General features: G+C 36.7%; 1 protein-coding gene across 10 annotated transcripts in view; it reads left to right on the top strand.

Moving 5' to 3' along the window:
* The window catches only part of CDK14 (cyclin dependent kinase 14), a 600,921-nt gene that overhangs the window by 111,508 nt on the left and 471,996 nt on the right, over positions 1-17,417 (top strand). For all 10 annotated transcript variants that reach the window (XM_032761120.2, XM_058424902.1, XM_058424892.1 and 7 more), the window contains one exon: positions 15,354-15,599. In XM_032761120.2, the coding sequence (XP_032617011.1) occupies positions 15,354-15,599 (246 nt within the window). The remainder of the gene's footprint in view (positions 1-15,353; positions 15,600-17,417) is intronic.

Raw genomic sequence — 17,417 nt, 5'->3', positions numbered from 1 at the left:
TTAATCCTCTGCTTTTAAAAAAGCATTTTTTTTGTTAAACATTTAGGGAGTCTGTTGTGTAATAGTGATGAGTAAAACAGATCTGGTCCTGGTTCTTATGGAACTTATAGTCTACTACTTTTTTTTTTTTTCGATTGAGCCGAGGGTCTCACTGTGTTGGCCAGGTTTGTCTTGAGCTCCTGGACTCATGTGACCCTCCTGCTTTGGCCTTCCAAAGTACTGGGATTACAGGCATTAGCCACTGCACCCAGCTACAGTGTACTTTTAAAAATATTTCAAAGAGAAAATATGTGGCAAGTTTTTTTTTTTTTCATTTTGGTAGTTATGAAGGAGATAGTGTATGCTTTGATATTTTTTATTGTGCTAAAATATATATGACACAAATGTTGCCATTATCACCATTTTTAAGTTTATAATTCAGTGGCATTAAATATATTCACACTGTTTTCAACCATCACTACTATCCATTTCCAAAACTTTTTCATCAACCCAGACAGAAACCCTACCCTGCTTTCATTAAATAGTAACTCCCCATTCCCCTTTCCCTTGCCCCTGGTAATCTTATTCTACTTTCTGTGTCTGTGAGTTTGGCATTCTAGGTACTTCATAGTATATTAAATTGAGTCATATGTATTTTTTCTTTTGTCTCTGCCGTGTTTTAGCATGTTTTCAGGGTTCATCCATGTTGTATCATGTGTCAGAATTTCATTCCTTCTTAATGCATTCCTTGATTTTTATATGGGATAGACAGCAGTTTTTCCTCATATGATGACATGAATCAAGTTCCTGTATGGACATCATAATAGATACTTTAGATATACTAAAATAGCCTATGGGAAAGGGCAAGGAATAAGGAATAGAAATTCACTGAGAGAAAGTTATGGATATATTATATTATATTATATTATATATTATGTTCATGTATTTATGGATGTATTATAATTGAGATGCTAAGATTTTCACATCAATTCTTTGCTGATAGCAGCAATCAGCTGAAATAACTGGAAGCTGGGCCATGGCTTTTGTCATTATTAACATTTGAATTTCACCCACTGTACTTGCATCTCCTTTCTCTATTTTACTTCATAAGCAAAGACTGATCAAGTTGAGGTCTTCTTACAGAGTCTTAGAGCTGGCAGGTACTTTAGAAATTATGTTTTTTAATTGGTTCATTATCATTCATTAGCCAACGTGAGAGGGAAACTCACTCGCCTGCTGCCCGCTGTGGGCCTTCCTTCACTCCCCACCCTTGTTTTCAGTGGAAACAACCAGAAAACCCCGAGTATCCTCTGAGTTTGACAGAAATAGTAGAGGGTGTAAATTTGATGCCGTATTAAGAAGTTTTTCGTTGGATGAGGTAAGCCTAGCTTCATCAATACAGCTTTCTGTTCCTCAGATTTCTTCTTGATACCGCTTCCATAAATCCAGATGGTTTTTCTGAGGGGACCCATTTTAGAAAGCCAAGTTGAGGCCTCAGTGCTGTTCATTTATTTTCTATCGACCATTTTGACAGTTCCTACACTGGGTCAGTCAGCAGTTTATATCCATGCTATTAACTCACTATCCAGGGGACCCAACCATTTATAGAGGAGGAAGATTCAACATAGCAATATCCAATACCTGAGTCTTCCCAACTAAGCCTGCTCCTTCTTAATGGGTCTTGCTTTCTGTCCCCCTGTTTTTCTGTTATGGCCTGACTTTTATTATGAGACTAATTCAGAATCAGATTAATCAAATGCATGTTAAATTTGAGTGGTAGGTTTGTGGGGAGAGAGGGAGGATGGGCCAGAAAACCTTAAACCAGTGAGCAGTTATTTTGCACAGCTTTGGAAGTACTTTTTTTTTTTTATCAGGGGAGATAAGAGAGAATGGAGAGAAATGGAGAGAATTGTAGATAAAGTTGTTTTTTGTTTACTTCTCTCAGGATGTAAGTCCCAGGGGACATGTACGAAAGACAATACAGTGGTCAAGAGCTTGAGCTTTGTATTCACAGTCCTGTAATCAATCCCATCTCCTGTGTTTATTTTCTGTGTGGCCTTGGACATGTTACTTAATTCATGTGTGCCTCAATGTAACCATCTGCAAAATTGAGATAATACTAGTCACCTTTCTTATGAGGTTGTTGTAGAGATTAATTGGGAAGCCATTTTAAAGCATTTTTATAGTAATTTATATAATAAGAGCTCAACAAAAGTTAGCCATCATCATCATTGTCATCTCATCTAGAAGTCCTTGATTTCCATCTCTTTTCTATCAGCTGCATTATATCTTGCCCAAGATCCTTCTGTAGTTTGACTGTAGAGCATATGTAATTATTTCTTAGTGTTATTGAGTCTGAGTGGATAAAAGGAGGATGTAATAGAAAGCTCCAATATCTTATTTATCATCTGGCAGACTTTGGAAGGGTAAATGTTCTTCAGACTTACTTTTCAGCCCGGTTGATAACACGTTTGCCCCAGCAGCTTATTCCTCAGGTAAATGAAATCTTGCTAAAAATACGAAGTTGACAGTGAAATGCTTCTGGAAGCACTGGGATTTGTTTTCAGGTGACAGACAAACAGCAGGATATGTGTATCCCACTGCTTTGCTCTATTCACCTTGCATCTCTCAGGCAGGATTTGGTATTGACTTTTCTCAGCTACAGGAAAGGTTTACAGAACTGGTCTTCATGAAATCAGTTAGGAGTGTTATTAATAGGTTAATGTCAAATTTATCATTGCTGAAATTTTGGCTCTTTATAATGGATGAATCAATTGTTAAAGCAACATTGAAAGATACTTCCATTTTCTCCTCAAAGGTTCATTGTTCCCAGTGTTTCTCTTCATAAGCTCTGTGTGGTTAGTGACCCATATATGAGTCTCTGAAAATGTTAAGAGCTTCAGAAGTCAATTCTATATTGAGTGATGCCCTATATTTTCCTGAACTCTTTGATGGAGTTTGCATCTAGATTTATTTTATAAGAAGAAAAACATTAAACTTTCAAACTTTATAACGTCACTCTTGACATCAACCACTAAATTATTATCCAAGCACTAATAATACATTTACATTTTATTAAAAAGATGGCTATTGTAGATTTGGAGATGTATGTTGTATTTATATAGCCATCTGTTTCAGAGTAAGAAGACAGTACACAATTTTATTTCTCCTTTAGGGCAGGAATTTAAAAATATTTATAATCTTTATTTTTAAATGCTGTTCATATGGTTACCGGGGGAAAGAATTCAGATCCTAAAGGATCAGTCATATCTCCAGTAGTGTTTTCTCTTCAGTTTTCATGTTTTAATGTTATTGCACCTTCTGGATGCTGTATCTTACATGAGGGACAGAATAGTGAGCTACAGATATTTGAAAGGTATAGACATGAAGGAAGAACTGGCCTGGTTTAGTACAAAGAAGCCAGGGGTGGTTTAGTGAAACTCAAAAGTGAAACCAAACAGAATTCAGAAGGCACTTGAGACTGTCTTTTGCACGGCCTTTGAGACAAGTGAGCTTCTGCAGTCCCTGTGATGTTTAAAAATACCCCTCAAACATTAAGCATATGTGTGTATAGGTAGAAAGCGTCCTGGACCATATTATTGATTTCAAGTCTATGAATCTGAGATCAGCCTCTTCTGTTTATTAGTGGTTAGTGCTTCTGACATGGTAGACATTTTTAGTTTTTAAATCAGTGTAGTTAACAGTCAGTCCCCTTGGCCAGCTTAGTTCATACTGCTATATGTTGTGGGGTCCGTTGGAAATACACTCTGCTTTCCCCTTCTCAGGTAGAACCCAAGGCAAAACCTAAAAAAGAAAAGCTATATTTAAACATGTAAATCCTGTGGGAGAGGGAGAAAAAGTTTTTATTTGCAGGAATAGACCTTTTTTATTTTTTCTAGAATAAGAGCTTTAAGGGAATAGTGTCTTGATGAAGAAACTAATTAGCCATGCAGTGTGAGCCACTTTGTGTAGCTTGATTTTTCTATTTTGTAGAGAATAGGTATTCCATTTCCCCAGTGCAGCTATGGGAATTTTGTAGATTGGAAAATGCTGTGCTTTGTAGAATCTCAAAACAAAGTCATCCGCTTGCTGTGCTTGGAGCTTCTCATCTCTTGTGTCCCATTTCTGAGCCCTTTGGCTATAAATGTTTTGGTGAGGGGTGGGGGGAATATAGATATCAATTTTAATATTTCACCTCTTAACACGTATCTTTTGGTCATATGATATGAATTCTGCACTCCTGACTCTGCCTTTTTTCCATGATGGCATTTTAACCAGCATATAATTATGGATGTCAACTGGAAGTCAGAAAATGTACATACCTTCTTCTTTCTCTCGTTGACCTTTTTGGGATATTTAATGTTTTTGGTGGAAACAGTGTCTGAAAGACATTTCATCTGGCTTTCCACATAATCAGAGTAGGATTTAACTGGAGTGGGAAATGTTGAGTTATGCCATTTGGGCCAAAGACTCCCCTCACACCCACACCAAAGGAGGACTTGTTTTAGGATACATGGTACTCTTCACAAATTTAAGTTCCTTTTCAAATTTCTTTTCTAGATCCTGAGGTGACTTCCTTCTAAGTTTTTCCTCCAAAGCTACCAAATAAACCCTAGTAAGTAGTAAGCAAAGCAAGATTCTGAATTCAATTCTACTTAGGATAATTTTGTAGTAATTTTTTTTTTTTTTTTTTTTTTTTTTTTTTTTTTTTTTTTTTTTTTTTTTGAGAAGGAGTCTCGCTCTTTCACCCAGGCTGGAGTGCAGTGGCACAATCTCGGCTCACTGCGAGCTCCGCCTCCCGGGTTCACGCTATTCTCCTGCCTCAGCCTCCTGCGTAGCTGGGACTACAGGCGCCCGCCACCTTGCCCGGCTAGTTTTTTGTATTTTTTTTTTTTAATAGAGACAGGGTTTCACCGTGTTAGCCAGGATGGTCTCGATCTCGGGACCTCATGATCCGCCCACCTCGGCCTCCCAAAGTGCTGGGATTACAGGCGTGAGCCACCGCGCCCGGCCCAGTAATTGTTCTTATAGATATGATGGCCAGCAGCAAAACAATGTTCCTATATTAGAGACACATACATCTATAAATTTCTATGCAGGAAGTAATGTCATATATGCTGCTATAACCCATGTATATTCTTTCTTGTCTACTCATCACTCATTCCAATCCCATGGTTGTTTAAATTCATAAACATATTGGATGTATATTATTGCACATTTTATTTCAGAGCTGAAAATATATAGAACTTTTGCGATAAGTTTGAGTAAAATTTGTTACCAAAGGAGTAGTGAAATTTTTATCACTTGTTGTACACAGAGACTGAAACAAATTTTGCCTTTAAATTTGCCCTCTCTCACAATCACAATCTCTTATTGGACCATGACAGCAGAATATATCATTACATGGTTTAGTGCACCATGTCTCAAACTTCAAGGTGCACACAAATCACCCAGGGATATTGTTAAAATTCAGATTCTGACTTGGTAGAACTGCAGTGCGTCTGAGATCCCAGTGATTCCAGTGCTGCCAGTCTGCAAGCAGCAAGGGGTTAATTTTTCCAGATGAAATTCTGGTCCACAAAGCTAACTACATTCTGAAAAACTTATACAGACAACTAACAATAGGGCTGGTAATTCTACCCTTGCTATGAGTGCTCATTAAAACCTTACGTTAAATTTATCATTATGATTTGGACAAAATGAAGAACCTAGAAGTCAGGAAGTATAGGCATCTACCTATATGAGCCTATAAACAAAACTGTATCTCATCTGAAATGTGTAATTATCACAGAAGAGAAAGCGACTAAATAAAATTATTTTAGCAACATATACCAAAGCTTAAGCTTCTGGAAAGACTACCTAATATTCCATAATGGAATTAGCAAAACAGTTATCAAGCCTATTAATGGCAAGCATTGAAGTCCAGTAAGAGATGTAACAAAACTACAGTCACTGAAGCAGCATAAAGGTCACTGAAGCAGCATAAAGGTCACTGAAGCAGCATAAAGGAATGTGGTGTCCTCAAGAGTCCTCCATTCAGCTGTGTCCACTAGCTGATGAATTCAGGATTTAAGTGAAATTGGGTCAGATGCCAAAGAAACCATGTAGTAGGAAAATAAGCATTTTAAAACTAACTTGCAATGTTGGACATTGAATTCTGATGAATGGAAGCATCTGGTGAAGTGTTTTCATGACTGGAAAATACCTCAACTCAGAAGGTACCTTGTTTTTAATGTAGTTTCTCAGGACTAATTTTTTTTAATGGCCTATTTTTAGTTAAAGGGGAAAGCTTATAATTAGTAAAACAATCCATCATTGAGTAAATATTAACAGAACTATTTCATGCCCAGTCTTTTGTGCTTTGGGAACACTAAAGAAATAGAAGATACGGTTCGTGTGCTCAAGGTGTTTACACTCTGGTCATGGAAATACAAATACATGAGAAACAGTGCTCAGCAAAGACAGAGCTCCCCCCACCCCACCAAAATAAACCAAACACTTGAAAACAAATTCTACGGTAGCTTATATAAGAATATATGATAGCCGGGCGCGGTGGCTCACGCTTGTAATCCCAGCACTTTGGGAGGCCGAGGCGGGCGGATCACGAGGTCAGGAGATCGAGACCACGGTGAAACCCCGTCTCTACCAAAAATACAAAAAATTAGCCGGGCGTGGTGGCGGGCGCCTGTAGTCCCAGCTACTCGGAGAGGCTGAGGCAGGAGAATGGCGTGAACCCGGGAGGCAGAGGTTGCAGTGAGCCGAGATCGCGCCACTGCACTCCAGCCTGGGCGACAGAGCAAGACTCCGTCTCCAAAAAAAAAAAAGAATATATGATAACATATATTTCAGTAACAAATTATAAAGTACAATCTAAAAATGATGTAGTTGGTAGTGAGGGCATTTTTGGTTGTGACAGTGACAATGATATAAGGGCAGGACTAGCATTTAGTAGACAGAACCATGGTTGCCAGATGCTCTACAACGTGTACTGCTGTGCAAATGCTGTACCCAAATAATTTTCAGCCAAAATGCCCAGGATGCCACCACGGAGAAACAGTGCCAGGATGTCAGAGTTAAGGAAAATCTGAAAAGACTGGAGACATTAAGAGAAGTGTATTCATGGTATGTACCTGTCTTTGTCCTTTCTAAATCCTAAAATTCTGAGGGAAAGTGGAACACAAAGGAAGCACAAAGAAGTGAATTTATGTGTGAAACTTTACTAGTTGACCTATCTAAAATTATTTACCAGCTGCAAACTGCTGCCTAGAGTTCATAGTAGGACATTAGAGCTAAAACAGATCTGTATCATTTTACAGATGAGAAGACTGAGATCTGGGGAATTTAAGTGGCTTGTCTTGAGGCACTTAGTTCTGACTTCTATGGGCAGTATGCTTGCATGTATATTAGGTAATGTTCTGAAGGTGACTTTAGGCAAAATCTTGGTTCTCATAAAACAAAGCTGTAAGTAAACACATTCTTGCATATCTCCTTCTATATGTGTACATATCTCTGCTCTATGTAGCCACTCTTACTGCCATCTCTGTGTATACACACATACATAGACACACATACTATTAGGGAGAAAATAGAGAAGACAGCAAGCAAAGAGAGGAAAGCATACTTTTAGATTTGACAGATTTAAGTTATAGATGAAAGCAGTTATCATTGGCTATGATTCTAGTGGCAATGATTCTAGTTCTTCCTACCTCTCTCTTCTACCCAAAACTCTTGCACATCTATCCTTAATAGCTGAAATTACTTTTATAAGGGAGGAAACTTCTTGTTCTGTAATGCTTAAAGTTCAGATAATTCTGGGAGAGGTAGTACTATAATTTAAGTGCTCAAAAACTTATAAATGACTGATGTTTTTTTATATCGGGAGCAGATTTTGAGTAGGATAAAGCCATCAGGCCCTCCTGGGGTATTGGACAAAGGGAAAAAAACAAATGAAAGAGATTGTCAGGATTTTTGCTTATTTCATAGTTTTGCATTGGACCTGTGATGGATATTCCTTTCATGAATATCAAAAGAGCATGACCTAGCTACAGCCTGATGCATGATACATATTTGCTGTGGGTTAACCTGGAGTCTTTTAAACCAATTCTTTTCCAGTGTCTGCCTTCAACTAAGAGTGTGGAGTGAAGTAGATCTTTCAGAGAAGATCACACTCTGAACCCAGTAAAATGCTGATCACCAGAAAATGAGTGATTCAAAGGGACAGTTTTCAGCCCGAATGAATTCACTTGAAATGAATGCCAACCTTAACTGAATTAAGTTGTGCTCTTTCAAATCCACTGCTGTGAGTTCAGTAGACAGTTGTCTGGATTTTACATAGCTCTAAGCTACAATCGTAGGTCAAACTGTGACTTTTGGAGCCTCATACACTGTTTGAATTTCTGACAATTTTTACTCAGTTTTGAGTTTGCCAGCAAATGAACAAGTTCCTGTTAATAATGAGTAGACCAAATTAATCGCTTCAGATGAATATCCATATGTGTGGGTGCATCTCAAAGCAAGTTTGAAATTCTAGCTTCTATTGAATTTACTGGAAAAAAAAGTTTATTTTGGTATTTGTGACGACTTCTTTTTATCTATTTTCGAATACCAGGAGACATCCCTGCTTATGTGATTTTTGTTACTTCAGTTTCTAAATGGAACAAGTAGTATGAAAAAGTACAGTCATGGAGAAAACTATTCTTAGTTCTCATTGATATTAGAATGTCTTGTTTTCACACAATACTGATAGCATAGCTGTCTACTGGAATTTGCCTTGGGCAGAGGTGCCAAAGATATTTTCTTCTGGACCCATAATTTGAGAAAACAATGTTTAACCTGTGGAAGTTCCTTATTTTCCACGAGTTAATGAACAAATCTTTACTCTACTCCAAGAGGAGATTTGAAGGGAAAAGTACTTTAGGGGGCTATAAAATGAGTATAAGACAGTCCTTGCCCTGTGGAAGAGATGATCAGGTTGTTGACATTAAAGTATCACAAAAAGAATAATTACAGTCTAAGGTATGCAAAATATTGGAGCAGACTAAATTCACTGAAGTGAATTCTTAATAAAGGATTGGTCTGAGTGGACGGGATTTAATCAACAAATGCATCTAGGCAAAGGCAATTTTGCAGACAAGTCATGGCTTGGTGGGAGGAAGGTTTTCAGGCTGAGGGTAGTAAGAAAGCATGTGTGAAGGACAGTGAAGCTGATGGACAGTGCGTAGAATGTCCAAGGGTCTCCTGTATCCAGAATGTTCACAGCTCATGGCCTTTGTATTTGGCCAAGTGCCCACGTCGTTAAGAATATATGTAGCTAAGAAATGTAATTTTGAAAACCAGTTTGTTTCTATTTAAGCATTGATTACTGACCTAATTAAATTCCCTTAATGTCATATACTAATTTAGTGTGACTGATTATTTTGCCATATTCTAGATACTTTTAAACAAAGAAGATATACATAAATGTAATTATTGCAAATTATTACTATATTACTATACTTATCAACAGGGTGGGTTTATGTAATCTTATTATTATTTCTCTATTCTTTTTTATACCTTTCTAGGGTTATAGATCTACTTATTTAGATTTCTTCCAGGGAGTTCAGTAATAATTTTTTTTGTGTCTTTTTGGGATTTTGTAATCTTTACAGGACCACAAGTAAAAGAATTCCTTCTCAGAACAACCACGGTTACAGGATCTGAGTTATTGACTGTTGGGGTCCTGAATGCTTTTTTCAAGTTGGAGATTCACATCTGAGTCACGGGTTGGCAGTCAAGCTGAGTTTTCTTTTTAAGGGTTAAATTTCATATGTGTTATTAAAATTTAACTTCCTTAAAAAAATGCTTTCCACACTGGTTCACATAGATTTTCTTTTTAATCTTGTTTCTCTCCACCACATGTGTACTTTGTAATACGTTGCTTAGGCAACATCACCTGCCCTTTAGCCTGTTGCATTACATCCACCCACCTGGTCTGCTGTCATTGGAACATGCTGTGTTGCTTTTCTTTCTAAAATCATGCTCCTTGGACCCTCCCCACAGGCCCTGATCATTCATTCCTGTCCTTGATACAGTTCCTTGGTACTTTTTTTCTAGCACTTCTTGGCTTACTCACAGTTCTGTATCTTAAAATCAACCGTATTGTATTATATTCATACTTCTTTTATATTATAGCTGCCATTTGGCCTTTATAGTAACTTTTCTCTTTTGAAATCAAAATGAACTCATGGTCTTTCAACAACTCAGCTTCTTCTATTTAACCATACTTTTATTTTTCCTTTTGATGCTCGAATAAATAATCACAGTTTGATTGGTGGGAGCTCCTTTAGGCAGATTCCTTTGTCCTTCTAGCACGATCCCTGACATTTTTGAAAGGATGCTAGTTTTCTGGTAACAGCTGGATGTTTCCGGGCTCTTTCACACTTCCTGCACTGTGAACTGGAATCTATTACTTTCCAAAGATTTCTTCCTTTCCTTACTGGAGAACTGGAACATAGGCCAAAATCTGGGCACTAGGGGTGCACATGAAAGTTAGTAGTGGATAAAAGGGCTATTGTTTGGTGGTTGGAAGAATCTGTGTTTTTGAGGTTTGGGTTCTCAGTGATTTTTTCCAATTTAACATTCCATACTTATGTCTCTGAGTTTTTTAATATATGAGGTTTTACCTTTTACTAAGACCTTTTACTGCACTGACCATAAGCATTTTGCTGTGGGCAGAAAGATTCTATTTGGGGTGGGAAGCATTTATTCAGATTGCTGACGAGTTAATATAAGCATTCAACTGAATACTTGTACGCAGGGGAGTAGCGCCAGCATATACTGTGTCCTCCAGAGCCCTCTTTCATTGCTGAGACCCAGGCTGCTCACTTTTCTCTTCATGCACCCTGGATACTTAAATAATTTTATTCTAAGAGCTCTCCTACCCTCCCCTCTTCTCCCCTCTTACCCCTCTTCTCCCTTCTCCCCTCTTACCCCTCTTCCCCCTTTTCCATTTTCTCTTTTTTCTCTCTTTCTCTTCCCCCCACCTTTCCCCTTTCCCTTTTCCCTTTTTGAGATAGGGTCTCACTGTGTTGCCCAGGCTGGAGTACATGGAGTATAGTGGCATGGACTCTGCAGCTCACTGCAGCTTTGCCCTCCCTGGCTCAAGAGATCTGCCCACCTCAGCCTCCTGAGTAGGTGGGACTACAGGTGTGCACCACCACACCCGGCTAATTTTTGTATTTGTTTTGTAGAGACAGGGTTTTTCCATGTTGCCCAGGTTGGTCTCTAACTCCTGAGCTCAAATGATCCACCTGCTACAGCTTCCCAAAGCCTGGGACTACAGGTGTGCATCACCATGCCCAGCTAAGTTGATTGTTTTCTACTTTTATTTTGTAATTGGCTAGTAGTTAGCAAAAATGGTAAACGTGAAATGTTTAAGAATATTTATGGGAAATATTTTGAGAACTTTGTTAATTTTTTTTCTCAAAAATTAGGGAAAGGCTGCCACTCTTCTGTCTTAATGATAGAATACTTTAGAGATGTTAGTTTTTCACAGGTGCATAGTTTCCACTGATTTTTATAATTATCAAGTGTGCCATAGTCAGATCCATTAAATGAGAGGCTACCTGACTCAAAGTATGTATTGTAAGGCCGTTAAGGCATGAAGATGGAGAGAAAGCTGTACTTGCAGTAGATTCTATAACAGTTTCTCTTGCTTAAATTGTGTAGGCTCAGAAAGCCATCAGAATTTCTAATTGGAGTTCCTCTGTTTCCTCAAGCCAACAAATGACTTTTTTTGCTTTATTATATTTTCTAGAACTTAAAATACAATGTTAAATCAAAGTGGTGAAAGTGGATGTCCTTGAATTTTTCCTGTTTTTAAGTGAAAAGCATGTAGTTTCTCAGCATTAAGTATGATGTTACATGTAATTTTTTGGTAGATGCTCTCTATCAGGTTGAGGAAGTTTTACTCTGTTTTTAGTTGGTTGAGAGTTTTTATCGTGAGTGGATGCTGAATTTATCAAATGCTTTTTCTGAGTCTATTGAGATGATCATATGATTTTTAAAAAACTGTGTATTAATTGCTTCATAACAAATTATCCCATAACTTAACATCTTAAAACAACATACATTTTTTAAAAATCTTAGTTCCTATGGGTCTCTTGCAGATGCTCCTTAGCTGGCTCAGGGTCTCTTATGAGAATCCAGTCAAGCAGGAAGCTGGAACTGTGGTTGGCCCTGAAAACTTGACTCACAAGGTTGTTTGCAGGCCCTGGTCTTTCTGCACATGTGCCTCTCCACAGGGCTGCCTTATGGCATGGCAGCCGGCTTTCCCCAGGTCTGGTGATCTAAGAGGGGATACTCAAGGCAGAGAGAGCACCAAAATAGAAGAAACATTGTTCTTATAATGTTTTCTCAGAAGCGGTATCCTATGATTTTTGCCATATTATATTTATGGGATACAAGTCAACAAATGCAGCCCACACTCAAGAGCTGGGGATTGCATAAGAGTGTGCATACTTAGAAGTGGGTGTTTTTGGGAGCCATGTTAGAGACTGCCTACCACTGTATTTTAAAATGATAAATTACACATTTGTGAATGTTAAGCCAACCTTGCATTCGTGGGATTAGTGTGACATTGTCGTGGTTTACTATCTTCTTTATATATTATTGCATTCAATTTGTTGAAGATGTACCAGTAGTTTTTTGCATCTGTGTTCATGAGAGAGATTGATCTGTAGTTTCCTTACAATGTTTTTGTGTGGCTTTGGTTGGAATGACACTGGCCTTATAAAATGAATTGGGAAGTATGTCCTCTTCCTCAGTATTTTGAAAGGGTTTCTGTACAATTGATGTCATTTTTTCCTTTAATGTTTGGTTTAACTTCACCAGTGGTGCCATCTGGCCCTGGCATTATCTTTGTGGTAATGTTTTTGACCACAAATTCAATTCCTGTCATAGACACAGGCCTATTCAAGTTATCTATTTTTTTTTTTACTGAGTGAGCTTTGGTAGTTTTTTTGTCTTTCAAAGAATTGGTTTCATCTAAGTTGTGGAATTTATTGGCACAATGTTGCTTATAATATTTGTAGAAAATCTGTGGTGATATCACTACTCCCATTCTTGATAGTAATACTGGCAACGAATATTTTCTACTTTTTTTTCCCCTTATCTGTCTGGCTAGATGTTCATCATTTAAAAAAAACTTCTCTGAAAACCAGCTTTTGGTTTTATTGATTTTTCTTTATTGTTTTCTGTTTTCTATTTTATTTGTATCCACTTTCTTATTTATTATTTCAGTCTTCTCCTTATCTTGGTTTTTATTTTATTTATTTTATTTATTTATTTATTTAGTATTTTAAGGTGGAAGCTGAGGTCATTGCTTTGAGACTTTTCTTCTTTTCTCTAGTCATTTAGTATTACAATTTTTCCTACAGCTAAAGTACTACTTTAGCTGAATCTCACCATTTTCGTATTTTGTGTTATCATTTTTGTTTAGTCCAAGATGCTTTCTAATTGCCTTTCTCTATTAATTTAGTCATCAACTATTTTCTGTCATCCTTATCTTTTACTTTCTGTTTTAAGTAATTTGATTTCAACGTGCTCTTACATTTTTTTTTTCTTTCAAATTTTCTGTGTTTGCAGTTCATTGACTTATCAGGCCCATGTATTTATAATTTAATTGCCTTAGTGATGTGGATGGTTTCTTATTTACTGCCTTCAGGTCCTTAAGAAGAGCACAAAAACCCTTAAAAATATTGCATGCTCCAACATACTTGTAATAAATTTTTACTTTTTGATCATGACTAGAGGACTCTGCCTTGAGTCTTTTAAAAATATCTTCAGCTGTTTTCTCACATGCTAAAAAGTATGATAATGTTCTTCTCATTTGACTTAGTTAGAATTCAGACTGTGCTTGGTAGTTGAGACATACTCTTAGGGTTGATGTTTAACAATTAAAAATTTTTTGTTTCAAAAACTTGAAATGGCTTAATTATACATACTTTTCTACTTTAGTGGTTTTTAAAACATTACGTACGTTGGCATATTTATTATAAAATTCACACAAGAGTGTACCAAAAATTGCTAATCTTACCCATTCAGTTCCACATGTCTGGAGATACCTGATGTTAATAGTTCAGTGTGTTTTCCTGTATACTTTTCACCATGCTCATACACTCACAAATATCTATATCTATGCATCTGTGTCTGTATTTATATCTGCATCTGTCTATATCCATATACATAGCTGCATTTATTCCCCACATGGAGTCATTCTATACTTATTAGCTCTGTGTATCTGTGGGTTCTGTATTTACATACTCAACCAACCATGGATCCAGTATGTATTCAAAAACTTAGTATTTTTACCTTAACAATGTGGGCTTTTCATAAATATCTTCTGTTTTTCTGCTTTTGATAGCATATAGGGATGTGGGAACTTTTTATAAGAAGAAAAATGTTTAAAAACAATTTTATTTAGAGTTATATTTTCTTTAGAGAGAACAATTAAATTAGCTAGCTTTACAGACAAGCCAGAGGCCATCAAATTATTTAATAAGGACAACAAAGTCTCCAGAGTATCGGAAGAATGACAGGCTTAGAACTAAAGTAAAAAGCAAGGAGCAAAAGTCACAGAGACTAAAATAGAATGAGAGGTTGGGGAAGGCTGGGTGGGAAGACAATGGGTGAAGAAGGAAGAAGAAGGGAAGGAAGTGGAGGTTTAGTGGAGTAATGTAAACCAAATTTTGAAATGAATGCTTTTCGGTGTTTTTCTTTTACAATGCTATTTCTTTTTATCCATTAGCTTTGAAATAAAGGAAACCCCCACCATTGTCTTCAGTTCTTTAATATCTCTAACCATTAGCTCCATTCATTCCAATTTGGAGATGAAATCAAGATGGGGACAGATTTTAAGCATACATATTCATGCATAAAACTTTTAAACAACATAATGCCCTTTCCTTCTCTAGCCTAGGTGAGCTGCTTACATGATGACCCATCAGTTAGTGTCCATCTGATTTGCCTATTTTTTGTTTTTTAAATTAAGGCCAGTTACCCAACCTCTTAATGATTCAGAAATAAACCACTTCCAGTCAGATGGTAAAACATGTGACAGAGTTCAAGAATCATCTTAGGGTACTACTAGCAGCCTGGGCCTTAAGTTTCTCATTTTAGAGGTAGATTTTTTAGTGTAAGCTCTAAGTGGGTATAAACAGAATGATTGTGGGGATTTTTTTGTACTGTAATTTATGCTGATGCAGCTTTTAGAATGTGGGCTTTTTGGGTATTTCCTGAAACTGAAATTGGCATGCTTTCTAGAGTTATATGTTGGCATGTTTAGTGATATTAAAGTTTCAGTGAAGAGTTCTGAATTTAATTTCTTCTTTTCTCAGATATGTGTCACAAAGATGTCTACACGGAACTGCCAGGGAATGGACTCAGTGATCAAACCCCTGGACACAATTCCTGAGGATAAAAAAGTCAGAGTTCAGAGGACACAGAGCACTTTTGACCCATTTGAGAAACCAGCTAATCAAGTAAAGAGGGTGCATTCTGAGAACAATGCTTGCATTAACTTTAAGACCTCCTCCACTGGCAAAGAGTCACCTAAAGTTAGGCGGCACTCCAGCCCCAGCTCGGTAAGTGCAGTCTTTTTGTTTATCACTGGGTAAACAGAAGGAATAGCCCTCTTATGATAGCATGCTGTGCTGGAAGACAGCAGGAAACTTTATCAGTGCCTTATTATGCATTCTCTCCCAGGGTGGTTGAATGTTTTGGAAGAGAGAGAGCAAACTATATATGGACTCCTTATTTATAAGCACTAAGCAAGCAAATGAATGAAATGATTCAACTTATTTTTGGAAAAATCATTTTTCCCCCTTAATTGTTTCTAGTTAGAGGAATTTATAATTAAAAGTCTTTTGTATTTCAAACTCTTGGAGAGGTTATTGAACTTTACTGTGTAGGCAGTAAGGATAGTTTTGAAATTAGCAAATTCACAAGGAATTTCATTGCAGAATAAATATCAAAATTCGTTCACTTGTGTTAATCCAGTTTTTTGGGGGGTGTAGTCCACCAGTCTTTCTCATGTGACTTCCATAAAATGACAAATTGAAGTTCTTTTCCAGGACAAAGCCCTGTACTGAATGGAAAATGCTAGAGTAGAAATCTGTGTAGGGTAGATTCAATAGGACCAAAGGAAAGAGAATGTCCAGAATGAAGTGTCAGAGGGAAACAGACTTTAGATATAACTAGTGATTTACAAGTTAGAAAGGAACACACCAAGAGAGAATATTCTCTGTTATATTTCTATTCTCAAATACATTTTTTCCTATTTTTTGGCTTAAATTAATATACATTATTTACAATTGTATGATAATGTAAACTTTGGTCATAGGGAAACCACAAGTGTGCTATGAATAAATTTCCTTCCTTGCACAACTTCTTGATTTTCTTAGTTGTCTTTGTCTACTTTTCCTTTGTTCAAATTAACATAATTTTAAACACAATTTGAGGCCTGCAACTATATGACAAGACTGTAAAATGCCTCCAAAACAAATCAGGTAATCTATCAGTTTTTCTCCCCCACTGAGATTGCCCTGGCAGTTCTTCATAGTCCTAATTTAATATAGATTGGTTAATCTCTAATCCTATAGTCATAAGGCTTCCTTTTCTGAGAATTTTTTCCCCCTTTTTTAATGTTAAATACCCATTCTCTGGGTTACATGTCTTACTTGTTCTTGGTTTATTTCATTGTTTTAAAGTATATCCTCCAGTAGCTTCTTGAGAAAGGGTGATGGGGGGTTTGCCATATGACTGTTTTTATCTGTTGTTGATTACTTGATTAATAATCTGGCCGAATATGTGATTCTGTTTAGAAAATAATTTTTTCTTAGACTTTTGAATACCTTGTTTTATTGTTTTCTAGGTGCCTAGATTGTATGGAAATCCCTAGACTATTCTGGTTTCCCAATTCATCCTTTATCTGCTTTTTTGTTTGTGGAACTTTCTAGGACTTTCTTTTCATCCCTGGTGTCATCCTTTTTCTTGGTATCAATGGGTGTTTTCAATTTTCGAGTTAATTTCTTTCAGTTTCAACAAGTTTTCTTATATGTTTATTTAATTTTTTTAATCTTCTCTCTCTTTTAAGATGACATTTTTATTAGTTGGATGTTGGCATTATTGGATTGACCTTCTAGTTACCTTATCTTTTCCCTATTATTTTAAATCTTTTTTTCCCTACCTTCTGGGTTTAACTTTTAATTTTTAACCCTTCAGTTGCATTTTTAATTATACTAATATTTATTTCCATGAACTCTTTCTTATTCTTTGAATGCTCTTTTAAAAAGTATCCTGTTCTATTTCAGTGAATAACGTATCACTTCATATGTTTCTGAGGATACAAAATGGAGCTTGGAGAATTTTTTTTCCTTTTACATATTCTCTGAATTATTTCT

This window comes from Hylobates moloch, unplaced genomic scaffold (assembly GCF_009828535.3).
Source record: "Hylobates moloch isolate HMO894 unplaced genomic scaffold, HMol_V3 SCAFFOLD_1, whole genome shotgun sequence".
In the NCBI taxonomy this organism is placed as follows: domain Eukaryota; kingdom Metazoa; phylum Chordata; class Mammalia; order Primates; family Hylobatidae; genus Hylobates; species Hylobates moloch.
This window is presented reverse-complemented; position numbering and strand designations above follow the sequence as displayed.